Source organism: Natrix helvetica (assembly GCF_964273705.1).
Source record: "Natrix helvetica genome assembly, chromosome: 3".
Classification (NCBI taxonomy): domain Eukaryota; kingdom Metazoa; phylum Chordata; class Lepidosauria; order Squamata; family Natricidae; genus Natrix; species Natrix helvetica.
Window position 1 is genome coordinate 49541350 of NC_138549.1, and position 15244 is coordinate 49556593.

The following is a 15244-nucleotide window of genomic DNA, read 5'->3' on the forward strand; positions in this document are numbered from 1 at the left end:
AGCTCTCTGAATAGAATAAATTGTTCTAATGGTGTTACATGAAAGAAGGCAAGGGAAGTCTTGGCTAGGACAAAATAGAAAACTGCCAGACAACTGGGGCAATGGTGGGTTGCTCCTACCATTGCTACAGGTACACTGGTCACGGTCTGTTCGTGCACGCGCCAGATGTGCGCTGTACACGTGCCTGACGTGCGCTGCAACGCATGTTCAATCCACTGCCCCTGCAACAAGCAGCTGCTTGTTGGGGCTCACGCAAGCACCGCCCACTGTGCGCGCATGCGCACCTTGTCATTTGCCATAAAAACAGCTTTAGAGTGCGGGTGGGTGGGTGAAATGAGCCACCATACTGGTACGCTTTCAGCTGCTCCCAGCCACTACTGGTACGGCCGTACCTAGTCTGAACTCGGGCCACGGGCAGTAAGTCTTAATAGTGTCTGCAAAATAAAAAAAGACTAGGATTCCTCACTGTAGAGCACCCCCGGTTCTAGTCCTGAGGAAGGAGCAGAAAAGTTAACTTTCAAGCAGGTCAAGCAGTGTAAATTGTGCCAATCTTACTCTTGGCTTTTGTAATAATACTGCATGACAACTGAGGTTGCAGATAATATGAGAAAAAAATTGTCTTATGTTAGACCTGATTTTGAGTTTTTTCCTTTTTCCTCATTGCAAAAAAGAGAAAAGCCTTTTTTCTGACTCTGTATGTGTGTAGCTGTGCGTTTGAGTGTAAGATTTAGCCCTAGGCCAACTACTCCTGGTACTTATTGCTAACCTAGCATGTCTAGAAAGAAAACTAATGCTTCTCTATAATTGCCATCACTGCCTCAGCTTCTATAATCTTTTATTCCTGCCTGAGGTAGATAGGAACCTGCTTGGAATGGAAATTCTGCTATACTCAAAGTCAATTAACAAATTAATTAAATCCAGAGAGTTGTTATCATTCCAGATAAGATACATGCCTACTAATATTACTTAAATAACTATGTGCAGACAGAGCCCTGACTCACTATAAGGAGGAGCAGGGCTAATCTAGAATATCTTTCTGATTTAATCAAACTAAACCAGGAAGAGTATTCCTCTCTGGGTATAACTTTTAGAAAACATGATTATTAGCCAGAGCAGGTAGAAAACAACCAATTGATTAGTATAGGTAAGCACTGTTTCTTGAGTTCCAAATTTTTGCAAAGCATAACTCCTTTGCGTGCCAGATCCCCAAATGTCTCAGGGACTAACCAATATTACAACTGGGATACTGTTTCTTGCTTAGGTTGGAAATATTGCAACTATAGCATCCACTGCCTAAATAATTTCAGTCTTCATTTGTATGTGTGGATGTGGGTGTGGCTGTGTATACATACATATACTGTACATCTACATATACACATACTCTTCCACATGAGAGGAGTAAGAGTTCTCCCTGGTGTTGCAAAAAAGGAAAAAATAATAAGGCTGAATATTTGCTTAATAAAATTACATCATGCACTACCAAATGCCAAACAATAAGACAAACTCAAAAATAAAGGGTAGACATAACAGTGAAAAATAACACAAACAGCAAAAAATGTATAGGAAAGCTACAGAGTAAGGTCCTAGAATAACATCCTAAAATATTCAGCTTTGTGAATATACAATCAGAAAGGACAACAGCCAACACCTTTCATGAAGATATGAATTTTGAGTGATTATTAGTATGCAGGTGTGACTGAAATTACACATTTTACCTGCTTGACTAAGGGCAAGTGGGTTGGGATATTGATCCACATTCAAGGTTCTTGGCTCATCTGATTTTGTGTCTTCTTTCTGTTGTCATCAAACACATTACATACAATTACATTACATACAATGCATAGATGCATTAGATAGAAGTTATTTTCAAATTAAATACGTGCCAGAGTTTAAATATTATCTGTTATTGTAATAAATGCATATTTTTTTAAAAAAGTATCTCACTCTGTCTCAGGCTTCTAGAAAACTCTTAAAACATGGTTTGGTCATCCCAGGCTAATGTTTTGCTATTATTTTTGGTGGTGAGGAATGCTGTGTTGTTGTTTTTTATTTGTGTCATTTTTAACCATTTTAAATTAGATTTAGATTATTAAATCTACTGTGGTTTAGGTTTTATCTGTTTTTAATTTTTAATTTTGTATACTGCCCACAGTCCATTGCAATCGAGCAGTTGTAATAAAATTTAAAAATAATAGTTATTATTATTATTATTCACATCGTTGGGAAGGATTTGATAGATGGATTAAAAATGCCAAATCTAAACATCTGGCTGAATATGTGATGAATCATAATATGATTTTAAAGGAAACACAGCCATAATAATAGCAGTAAAAGATGAACTAACTGTATCTTAACAAACAATACCAATACATTATCTTTCATTAGTCACCTAGCTCACTTAAATATACTTTGGACAGGGTAGTATATTCTGCTATTGATTACCACAAGGTTTAGAGAGGGAGCTAATTTTAATCCAAAACAGCCAGATTGTATTCTGGAACTAAAGTAAGCTACCAAGTCTTCAATTGATTTGCAGAAATAAATCCTGAAGTGGTCCACAAAATAGGGTTGCATTAGGGACACTCTTTAATCAACCTACATTTTTCCTTCGAGCTACTAGGGGCATGAGAGAAAGGTAGACCTGGGGTAGAGGCTGGATAAATTTCTGCTTCAATGAGATAACTTAATTTTTTTAGGATTATAATTCCTCACAGAAAGGCTGACTGTGTTGACTGGAATTAAAGGCGTTTTTTATCACTATTATATAAGCAAGATTAATAACAGGTATATGAGGAGTAGGAATAACACAGCTCTTGTCTTTTAGTTCAGAAGTCCATTGTGCATCTATATATAGATACAGTACATTTACTACATATGTGACCAAAGAATCCAGCACTGTATCTCAACCTATCAGTTCTCTTAAAAATTGTAACAAATCAATAAAGAAGTGTATATATACTGTTTTCATAGTCAATAGCTTTCAATTTTACTATCATGCATTGACTCTACATAACACTGAAAAGATCTTCAAATTAAATCAGTTGTATTGAAGGAAAGTAGCACACCTTGAACAAATAAAAATTAGCCACAACTCTTCCCCATACACAATCTGACTGATTTGGAAGGGAAAAACAGCAAGGGAAGAATATTGCTTTTGCTCTCATTATCATCTGTTATCTTAAAACAATTCTTCACAGTTTGTTTTCCCACTTATAAGGAAGAAAGTTACTCCATATATTAAACATTATAGCTCTAAGAGGGTTTAAAGAAGACTTTGTTTCACCTCTGTCCTTTACATAGTGGATACATGCAACAAATACAACAAGAGATAAGATTAAATTATCTAGTTATTCTGTTAAATTAAAGTTGGGGAATAATATGAGGATTTCTGGATGAACCAGTTTACAACATTCTGCATTTTCTATTAAAAGAACTTCTTTCTAATACCTTGATTTCTGCTATTTCATTTTTTCTTGTCCTTTTCATTATTTCATCTATACGCTGAAATGAGAAAAAAAAAACAGTTTGCTTTCCTCATTTAACAACTAAATTAAAGAAGTATATAATATGGGGAGATTCATTTTCCAAAAAGCTTTGAATCAATGTACAGGATTCTACAAATGTATAATCAGATCATAAGCCATTGCTATTTGTTTGCTTTGTATTCTTGGTATCACTTCAAAAAAGCCCTCATTGTTATTGGCATCTATAGCATATCTTCTTTTAGTTTTAATTTGGTAGAAGTACTGTAATGATTTGGAAATGTTATATTAAAATTTCCACCTCTCTCCAGGCAAGATGGGGCTTATCTACAGTATATAACAATAGTAAAATGATCAATCAGTAATGCCAACACCCTTCTATTACCAAATTAATTGTGTAAGATGCAGAAGATTCTGCATCTTACACAATTAATTTGGTAATAGAAGGGTGTTGGCATTACTGATTGATCATTTTACTATTGTTATATACTGTAGATAAGCCCTAATAGAGAACTATTAGAAATAGTTCTAATAAACTTGAAAAAATTAATTCTGAATAGTTTGTAATTTGTTATTGCATTTCATACTGAGAATGTAATTGAATCATTTATTTTTTGTAACTGACAGCTCCTTTCTTACAGCAGCGTTTTACATTGCAATAGAACAATGTAAAATAACAGTGGAACAAGATTTGATTTGAATAAATTGTTACCTTCTTTCGTTCTTGTCTTTCTTGCTCTATCTGCTGCATAATTTGTTCCTTTTCTAAACGTAAATGTTCAGCTGCCTCTCGTGCTTTCGCTTCTGCTGCTTCTTTCTAATTAAATTCAAGCCAACGTATTGTTATTATTATTAAACATTTAATTTTCAATTCACTTCATGGTCTGGAATTGGTAAAAACTTAACAGTTCAAGTCCTAAACAAGGACCTAAGAGCTATTAAGATAATGTCTGAGTATATAAGCAGTTCCAAGTAAGGTGGTTTTTTGCAAAGTCAGAATATTCCAGTTTGATAAATTCTAAATTTCCATGTATCGAGGCAACCCTTTGGCTATTGCTCCAAGTGCTCCTATTACTATTGGTACAACCATTGATTTCTTCCTCCACAATCACTCAACTTCAATTTGCAGATTGCAGTATTTCATTATTTTTTTCTAATTGTTTCTCTTCAATTTGTGCATCTCCTGATATTGCAATATCAATGAACCAGACTTTTTTCTTTTCCACAATAGTGATGTCAGGCATGTGGTAGGTCAGATGTCTGTCTGTTTGGATTATTACTATTATTATTATTAGCAGCAACAGCAGCATGTTTTCCCCCAAAAAAAGAGTCACCTGGAAAACAAGCCCTAGCCTGATTTATTTGGGGTGGGCCTAATATAAGCCCTACCCCAAAAAATCAGCCCGGGGGATGGATGTGGGCAGCACGAGAGGCAGCGGGCACGTGGGGGCCAATGGTGTCCAGCAGCTGCTGCAGCCTGCCAGCCCCTTGGTGCAGTGCAAATACTATTTGCAAATACTTGCTGTTTAGAGTTTATATCCAAGTTGCTTTTACCAATACCTGAGCATGTATACATCACTAAAAAATATCCATTGACATTTCCTTGTTATTATAATTGTCTAAAAATCATTTACTATTTATATCCCACCTCCTCTCGTCAAACCCAAAAAACATTACACCTTTATGACAAGACCTAAATAAGAATTTGTTAATAAAATTTATGTCTTTTTCCCAGATCACAATTTGCAATTTATATCCGAATTTCTTTTACTAGTTTGCCAGTACATATCATTAAGCTGTATCCATTATCATTTCATTGTTATTATAGTTAATTACTTGTTGACAAATAAATATTTAATAACAATCTAAAACAATCTAAGAATTACTAAATTCCTACTTATTAATCAACCAAAAATTAAGTAATATTTTATTATCAACTTTTATTATCAACCTGTATCTTTCCAGTAACAAAACAGTCTTATCTCTCTTGCCAATTGTGGTGTCAGTCTTCTTTTATTTCCTTTATAAAGTTTTTATAGACTTCTCTCTGCACTTTGTTGCTTGAAGGATCTCTCAGATAATCTCATTGCCCACCAGTTGTTATTAAAATTAGCTTGTCTTTAGATGTCAATCGTGCTTCTGAAAAAATTTCTCTTCTTAAATCCATCATCATTACCCTTTTTTCTTCTTGGAGTTTGGGGTATCACTCAACACTTGGCCAAAGCCCTTGCCGCCACAGCAAATTCACTCCCACGCACAAGGAGATATGTATGATTCTTCAGCATCCATTGATGGTGCACGTGCCTTCTCAGATAGAGTACAACAATACTTAATACAGCAAAGGCAGATACCTGCCACCCAAGCAAGCCATGTTAATTTTGCTGCCCAAACACCAGCTCCAGCTATAACAAAACAACCACAGGTTAAGTTACAGCAACCCCTGGTGCAACAACCAGCTCCAGTTGCAGGGCAACAGCAAGCATTTCAAATGCACATCCCTCAACAAGCATTCTTTGCTCCTCCACTGACTAGTGAGTCCAAATTAAAGATGTCAGGACAAAATTATAAAGCCTGGGTCAGTGAGATTTCAATTTTGCTTTGCAGAGAAGGTACCCATTGTATGGTGTTTAATCCTCCTGCCCAGCCATGGACTCCTGCAATAAGAGACTTAGAGACTAAGGCTTGCACAACATTGTTGATGTCCATGGAAACTGAACTGCGGGTTATTTTTTCGCCTAATGCAACAGCCCAACAAATTTGGGCCCATCTGGAAGATTGCTACAGACCCATTTCAATTGAATCTTCATGTTTGCTCATGTCTGAGTTCCATGGTTCGAAGTTGAAACCTGGTGAACAAATTGGTGGACATTTGACCAAACTGAAAGAAATGAGAAAAGAATTGAGAGAAAAAGGCCATGTTATCGATGATGTCGAAATGATCAGCATTATCATTAACTCATTGAATTATGAATGGAGAGATGCCATTGCAAAGATTAACCATGTGCCTATTGCCCAACGCACTGTTAATAATGTATGCAGACTTTTAATTGAAGAAGGATCACTTATGTTAGCCACACCGCATTTACGAGGGCCACCAGCGTCAAGAGCTCCAGCGAGACGTCCCTTCCGAGGAAGAGCCTACGCTCCAAGGATGCCAAGATGCTACAACTGTAACCGTATGGGACATGACACCCAGGATTGTCTCCAACGAGTTCCAGCTCCCGTCACATACCAGCCCAGAGGAACAGACTCCAGAGGCAGACGTATAGGCGGAAGACAAGGTCGTCGTGGTCCAAGGCGTGATCCACAAGCTCCACTCGCCACATTGGTCTTAACCAACGATCCACAACCTGATCCAGAGTATGACAGACAGCTTCTGTGGACTTTGGATAGTGGAGCAGCTACACGTTACCTACAGAAAGGAAATCTTCACAGAGATGCACGGGCCTGAACCTGAATTTCGAGAACTGTATTCCTTCTCCAACCACCCTTGTAAGGTCATGGGAAAAGGAACTGTTTATGTTGAAGAGCTCAATACACTCATCCCTGATGTTTATTACATACCTTCAGCAACCAATAATTTGCTTAGTCAAAGTCACTTGTCCAGAGAGTTAAAGTTCCTGGTTCACCACCTCGAGAAAGCAAGTTACATAGTTAAAGATGGAGATATTGTTGCTGAAACCATGCTGATTGGTGGTGTTTATTACTTAAAGCCAAAGCCTAAATGGCAAGCACAGGTAAGTATGCAACTCCAAAAAGGGAAAGCACAGGCCCAGAGAAAGTTAGTTCAGAGAGAAAGATCCTGTTGCTACTTCAAAGGCTCCTAAAGCCAACAAACAGAAAATAAGGAAGCAGGTTGCTCAGAGCAAGCCTGAGGTTCCTCATGAAACTGTTAATGTTGAAAATTCACTAACTGGTAAACCTTTGCATTCCAGGTGTATCCACAAGTGGCATAGAAGATTGGGGAACGCCAGTTTCCGTATTCTTAGAAAAATGCCAGAGTTCGCAAAAGGTTTGGATCTAAAGGGGTGTAAGGTGTTTTTGGATTGTGCAGTTTGCAGGAAAGCTAAATCCAAAGCAGCAGCCATTCCCAAACATGCTACACGCCTGTCAACACGCATTTTTGATTTGGTACACACTGACATAGTGGGTCCTTTTCCACCAACAATTGATGGTAGAAAGTATTTTCTAACAATTGTTGATAATCATTCTAGATATGGATTTGTATATCCCATGAAAGAGAAATCTGAGACCTTTCAGATCTTTAAAGACTTTGCAGCATTTGTTTCTACCCAATATCAAGTTCACATCGCCAGAATCCAGAGTGACCGTGGTGCAGAATTCATGTCTCAGCGTTTCCAGGACTGGATGCGTAAGAATGGAATTCTTCATCAGACATCCGCTCCATACACACCAGCTCATAACGGAGTTACAGAATGAAGACAAGGGGTTCTACAAACCATGATGTGTTGTCTCCTAGAAGACGCCAATCTCAGTAACATATACTGGGGTGAAGCTATCAAATATGCAAATTACATTGTCAACCGTACTTGGAGCAGTGTAATAAATCAAACTCCTTTCTACACTTACTCACCAACAGTAAGAACTGAGAGTGTAAAAATTGCTTTAACCACTGCAACTATTCTTGGTTTAGAAGTTTTCCAGTTTGATGTGGACATGGCTTATCTACATGCTGACCTAGATGAAGAGATCTACGTGAGAGGACCGCCAAGATTCCGACAGCAAGAATGGGATACCTGGTTCCTGAACAAAAATCTTTATGGTCTAAAACAGTCAGGTTTAATGTGGTACTTATGTCTTACTGACAAACTAAATTCAATGGGCTTTGTTAAGTCCGAAACTGATGAATGCATGTTCACAAAAAGATCTAACAATGCATGTGAGATAATTCTTGTTTATGTTGATGATATTGTTTATATTGGTCCAAATAAGAAAATGAGTGAGATTTTTGCTAAAGGTTTGCAGAGATACTTCACATTGAAATCTTTAGGTCATATTAGCACTTATTTAGGTGTTCAGATTGACAAAACACGGAGGGGTTCAGTCTTTCACAAGAGGAGAAAATTGACCACATTCTGCATCATTGCAACATGAAAGATGCTAACACAACAAAGACACCCATGCAAACAGATTTTCACAACTTGACACATGAATCAAGTCCTGAGTTCGAGGATCGAACACTTTATCCTTCAGTCACTGTTGTACATTAGTAGTTGGAACAAACCCGACATTGCACTTAGTGTTAATCTCTTATCACGACATGTAGGTAACTAAACACATGAAGTTATTGCTAGAACCAACACATACTGATTATGCAGAATTATGTTGTTATGCAGATTCTGATTGGGCAAGTGATAAGAAATCACACAAAAGCACTTCAGGTTACATGATGTTCCTGAATGGATGTCCTGTTTACTGGCAAGTGAGAAAACAGAGTTTTGTTTCGTGTTCATCTATTGAAGCTAAATATGCTTGTGTTTCGGATGCATGTAATTCTCTAACATGGTTTGATGCTTTGATCGCAGATATCTGGACACGTCCAATTTGACCAATCACCGTGATGGAAGATAATGAATCGGTGGTTTATATTTCTGGGTCACATTTCACAGGTTCTAGGTCCAGACACATTGACATTCGTTATCAAAACACAAAGCAATTAGTTAAACAAGGTTTTGTTAAATTGCAATATGTATCTACACATGATCAAATTGCTGACATGCTCAACAAACTGCTTCCAGCAGCTCAACACAAGTATCTGCGGAAGATGTGCCTTATTTGATGATTTGATGACATCAGCCCAACTAGCAAAAGAAGGGGTGTCACTGCATTAATTGGTTTGCTAGCTGTGCTGAGATTTACTGCACATGTTACAGTTCTTATCTGCAAGTGATTTAGTACGCATGCTCCTTCACATTCCTTTACTTTCTCTTCTGATCTTTTGTTTGCTTGCCAGGAGGCAGGCACATAGCTCTTGCCAAAATGTAGTTAACTGAGTTAGCAATTTTGTATTTTTATTTTCTTTTATATTAAAAATGTTTTTATTAGATCTTGCTTTCGGGTTTATTTTCGCTTATTCAAAAGTATGCTACAAGGAATGCCAAGATCCTCACCTCCTTAATTCAGGGTGAAATTCACACCCTAACAGTGCCAATGAGGTGCTGGCCAAGTACGAAGTTGCCAGGATCCAGGATTCCCCGATGGCTGAAAGGAAGGTTCCAATACCTGGTGGAATGGAAAGGCCGAGAGTCGGAGGATGTTACCTGGGAGGATGCGACCTCCGTGCATGCACCTGCTTTGGTTCAGGCCTTCCATGAACAATTCCCAGCTAAGCCACACCCTGAGCATCAGACTGGGGGAAGCGCCCTGCGGTGAGGGATAGTGTTGTGGCCCAGCAGCGGCTGGTTGAGCTGTTGGTGGACTCTGACAGCAATGACCATTATGAATTTCTGGAGGATGAGGAAGACTCTAGAGGGTGTTTGGAGTCAGAGCAGGGACTAGAGTGGCCTGTTGGCCACCAGGTGGCATCTGAGTCAGGGAGCAGTAAGGAGGAACAGAGGGAGGTTGTCCCTGATGTGTGTGTGCGTAGAGCTGAGCAGGGAAGGGAGAAGCTGTGGAGAAGCTGTCATAGAAGGAAATAGGGACAGCTGGCTACGGTTGTGGCCCCTCCCAAAGAGTTTACAGGTGGAGCGACGGGAGGGGAATCTTTGCAGGAAACAACAGTGCATTTCACTAGCCGTTGAGAAAGCATTCCGTAAGTCTAATATTGGTTTCTTGAAGATAGCATTCTAGGCTCCTAGCCAAGGGGTGGCTTTATCTCTGTAATTAGTCATGGCAGACAGCCAAGCCTATGTCTGCATATTCATTAGAATCACGGGACAGAACAACTATTAACATTAGAAGGGCATGATCTCCAATTAGATTGGCATGCTTTCTTATGGTATGGTAAGAATAAAATACATAGTTATTTTCAGAGACACTATGTAAGAAATGCATTGTTATTAGTATATACTAAGATAAAAGAACAACATTATTTGAAAATACCAATCTGGCTTTCCACTATGGAGGCTTTCGTACATCCTAATATTATTAATATGGAAAAAATTGTAAGATATAAGGACATATTGAATGATAAAGGGGAGTTAAAAACAAAACAGGAATTTAGAAGTCAGGGGATAGATATAGCATGGTGGCCTCTTATGCAGAAACAATCATGTTATGAGAAAGATGCTAAACTGCATGGTTTTAACAAAGAGCTAACAAAATTAGATCAGATATTGACTGGAACAGATGATAAATTGATAAAGAAATTATATTGTTATTTATTAAGTATTAAACTTGAAAGTGAGCAGGTAAAGGAGACAATGATTGCTTGGACTAAAATTTTTGGATACGCAATAGAATTAGACAAGTGGCAGAAATTGTGGGATAGAAATATTAAACTGACAATGTTGAAAACATATAAAGAAAACTTGTATAAAATGTTTTATAGATGGCATTTTTTGCTGGCAAGACTGGCAAAAATATTTAAAGATAGGTCGGATAAATGTTGGAAGTGTAATCAAACATTTCGTTCATATTACCACATGTGGTGGACATGCCCAAGAGCAAGGAAATATTGAACAAAAATACACACATGGCTGGAAAAAATGATAAAACTACTTATAGACCTAAAACCAGAGATATTTTTGTTGGGCATATTACCAGAAAAATATGAATAAAAGACTGCATATTTGATTTTGCATATATTAATGGCAACTAAAATTGTATTTGCACAACAATGGAAAAGTGATGAGATTCCGTCTGAGGAGAATGTAATTAAAAAAATATTAGATTGTGCAGAAATGGATAGATTAACACTTGTCATTAAGGATGAAGAAGAAACTGAATATTTTTGATCTTTGACACATTTTATCAATGGCTAGATAATAGCAGCAGAAGTTAGAAAGGAGGAGATATAAAGGGAGGTAATGGTATAGAGGAGAGTCATTAAAGATGATGTTAAATGTTAAGTATTAAAGTTAGTATATTATAATTTTGCTATTATTATGTTGGTGATGATTAAATATAAGGAAGATGTATAAATATGATGATCTAAATATAATTGTACCCAGAATACACACTGTTTGATGAAAATTGAGTGTTATATAAATAAAGCATGAAAAAAAGAAGCTTTTTGTCTCTCTTCTCTCACTCCCCCCCCCACGCTATGCTGCTGCGCACTAATCAAAACTAGTGTTTTCCCCACTCCCTTCTGCAAAGTAGACACAACACATGCTACACATTCAACCAGTATATCAAACCATTATTCTCTCTCCTAAAGGAACCCCTTAAACAAAACAGAGTGAGCGCTAGGTTGGATTAGCCCTGTCTGCCCCTCTCACCCGTCACCCAAATCTTTGTTGTGGCACCCCTTTTACTCCTTTTCCTGGTGTTCCTGGGGAAGTGTCAAGAATTCCGACCTTGGCTCATCAGCGGTGGGGCAGGATGCCACAAATCGTTCAACCCCCCCCATCCCGGCTTATCAATATATGAGTGACTGTGGATTTCCCTCCTTATTTCCCAGCCACTTCCTGCCCCATTCCACTCCTGATGCCCATCAAGAATTTGGGGAGGCAAAAGTACAGCCTGGGAGGGGAGGGGGTACAGAAGGCAAAAGCACCCTCTTCCTTCGCTCGCTGTTTTGTTCCTCTTTCACTTGACCAAACACTTTTTGCCCAGATGGAGAAATGATGAACACTGAAATCTTCATATGCTTGCAAAGGTGACAGTTTGAAAGAAAGCGATTAGGTCCCCTTTGATTAGGTTAAAGCATCTCCTTTGCAAACAGACAAGGTTTCATTTCCCTCTGGGCAAAGGTGTGCAGTAGAGTCAGGCGGAGGCAGAGGTGATCCCAACATATTGCTCACTCCTTCCCATTGTCTCTTGGCTTGCCTGTGGCTGTGCTGAACAGGCACCCAGATGGGATTTGGGATCACCTGCTTCCCCCATGCCTCCATCTGCTGCCGGTGTCAATTCTGAAGTGATCCTGGTTGAAGCCATCTTGTGCTGCCTCACAGTTGCCACAAAGCCTGAGAGAGGAAGGGGGGAAGTAGATAGCCCATCTTATAGTCAAAATAAAAATTTTTCCAGTGGGAACCAAGAAAATCGGAACAGGTGGCTGGTGAAGGAGGAGAGGAGCCTGCCAGCTATATTCATTGGTGAATGTGACTGATGACACTTTGGAGGGGGAAGTTTTACTCTTTTAATTATGTGAAAACCACGGGAACATTCAGAGTTGGTTTTCACTGGCTGTGCTGATATTATGTATCCAATAAACATGTCCTTTGAGGAATTTACCTGCCTTGGAGTTCTGATTTCAATGGGTGCATTACTTGGAACAGTGACATTAAACCAACTTTCCTAACTTTCCGCTCCAAATAGAGCCACTCTCTGGGGTCCTGAGCCCCTGTGGCTCACCCGATCTTTTGAGGAGAGCAGAGAAGACTCAGGAGAGACCACAGAAGCAGGGGAAGAACCGGCCCCCAGGTAGAGCCTGCAGACCCCAAGGCCCTGCAGACCACAGTGACGTTGACAGAGGTCGCCCTTGGTCGAAGGCCCAAGGTCCAAGCAGAGGTGACAGATACCGGGGACTTGTACCAGGCCAAAGAGGACCTCAGGTGCTAGGGCTCCGTTCAGAGGCTTGGGATGGAAGTCCCACCCACATCTACATGGGAGTTGGCCACTTTCACCCTGCACTGGAGATAGGGAAAGCCTCCTTAGCTAAACAAGTCTGTAGAATGGAGATATGTGACAGCTCACCCTGGGCCAGCAGTGCAGACCCTGCAGGAGAGATTCAAAGGGATGGGGCAGGTGGATGGGCTAAAATGGCCAGAGAGAGTCCTGACTTTCCTGCCCTGCTACGATCTGGCTCCAGTGGCAGCAACACAGCTGGCTAGCCCTCTTCTGCTGCAGTCGGCTCGGTCAGGCCCGGGCCAACAACAGAGCCCACACCGCCATCAGGTAGCAAGCCTTCCCGGCCACATTCCCAACCCTCCAGGATGGCGAGCCCCCCTTGGGCATATTACCTTGGGGCCAACTGGGCTCCTGACAACTGGCCTCCAGCTTGGGTAATGATGCAACCTTCTCCTCCTCCTTCTCAACCAGCTGCACCTCCCACTATGGAAGTCACCTTCAACGGGGACTCAAACTGGCTTTCTTTATGACCCAGGTTGGGCTCACCTAGATGACCACATGGAAGACTACAGTGAACCTGGAAGGAGAGACAGCTGAATAGGTGACCCAGCTCCATGACGAGTAGGGAACATTGACACCTTCCTTCAAGAGCTGAAGTCTAGGTTCAAGGACAGCTCTAGGCTCTGCAAGCTGAAGTTGACATCCATGAACTAATGCAGAGGGCTTGACCCACCAAATAGTATGTCAGAGTTCCAAAAAGTGACTGGTAGACTGCACAGTGGCCAGAGAGGCTACTGGTCTACATCTTTAAAGAGGGCCTAGACCAGTGATGGCTAACCTTTTTCTAAAGGTGTGCCAAAACTGTGCGTGTGCACATGATAGCCAGCCACCGCATGCACGTGCAACCCTCCATGCATGCACGTGCAATCCCCCCATGCATGCGTGTAAGCCCCCTGTGTGTGGGGGAGAGTTTTTACCCTCCCCAGGCTCCTGAGGCTTTCCCTTGTCCAATGGGCCAACCAGAAGTTCGTTCCCAAACTTCCGGTTAAGCCGTTTGGCTATTTTCTACCCTCCCCAGGCTCCAGAGGCTTTCCTGAAGCCTGGGGGGAGCGAAAAACAGTCTCACCTGCCCTCCCAGAAGACTGAAAATCAGCTGGTTGGCACGCACATATGCACTGGACCTGAGGGTTGCCATGCTGGCTAATATGGCTCTGTGTGCCACTTGTGGCACATATACCATAGGTTTGCCATCATAGGCCTAGACTGTGAGCTGCTGAATACCTGTGTTTACCGAGGAGTCTCTGATCAGTTCCCCCAGTGTTACCAGATGGCAGTAGCAATGGACCTCGAGCTCAAACGATGCAAGTGGCATGGAGCCACAGAGCCAAAGCCAAAGGCCCAACTGAAAAAGGAACAACTGGGGAGACGATCAATCCTCAGTCAAGCCACAGACTTCTCCAGCGGAACTTTGGGACCGCCCATCAAATGCTTTTCCTGCAGGAAGCAAAGCCACTGGGCTGCTGATTGTCACACTCCCACTCCCCAACCCAGGGTGAAGCCACTGCAATGCCAAGGTGAAGAAACTCCCCAGTAAATCAAGAGAGAGGGGGAAGTTCACCCATCAAGGATCTCCCCGTATAAGTGAAGGGGAGAGAACTCCAGCTGAGGATATCCAGCAGCCGGTGCCCTACAACAGCGACGAAGAGGGTGAGAGTGACCCAATAGTAAGTGAAGCCATCCACCCCTTTGCCACCACCATCCACCTTGAAAATGATAGCACTAAAATCCAGAGCCCAGGGGGATGTAGAGGCCATAATAGATTCAGCTGCCTAAGCAGCTTGCAAACTTTCCTGAAGCTAGGAATCATGGTGAGGACCCTGACCCAACCCATAAGATTCAAGCAAATCAATGGATCGTTGATACCACACTCCTCACTGAACCGGTAAGGCTAGAGATGGGCAGGCACTAGGAAAACATCCGCTTCATGGTGGCACCAAAAATGACCAAAACGGTGATTCTGGGACTGTCCTGGCTGGACAAATGGGCTCCTATCATTTGGTGGGAAAGAA

The 15244-nt window shown here is 40.8% G+C and overlaps 1 protein-coding gene across 10 annotated transcripts in view; it reads right to left on the reverse strand.

Annotated features, from left to right (window-relative positions):
- MAP7D2 (MAP7 domain containing 2) overlaps positions 1-15244 on the reverse strand; it is a 108029-nt gene that overhangs the window by 12425 nt on the left and 80360 nt on the right. For 9 of the 10 annotated variants that reach the window (XM_081947965.1, XM_081947957.1, XM_081947961.1 and 6 more), the window contains 3 exons: positions 4195-4299; positions 3448-3501; positions 1716-1794 (listed from right to left, as the gene is read on the reverse strand). In XM_081947965.1, the coding sequence (XP_081804091.1) occupies positions 1716-1794; positions 3448-3501; positions 4195-4299 (238 nt within the window). The remainder of the gene's footprint in view (positions 1-1715; positions 1795-3447; positions 3502-4194; positions 4300-15244) is intronic. The other variant, XM_081947960.1, reaches the window with a different exon arrangement.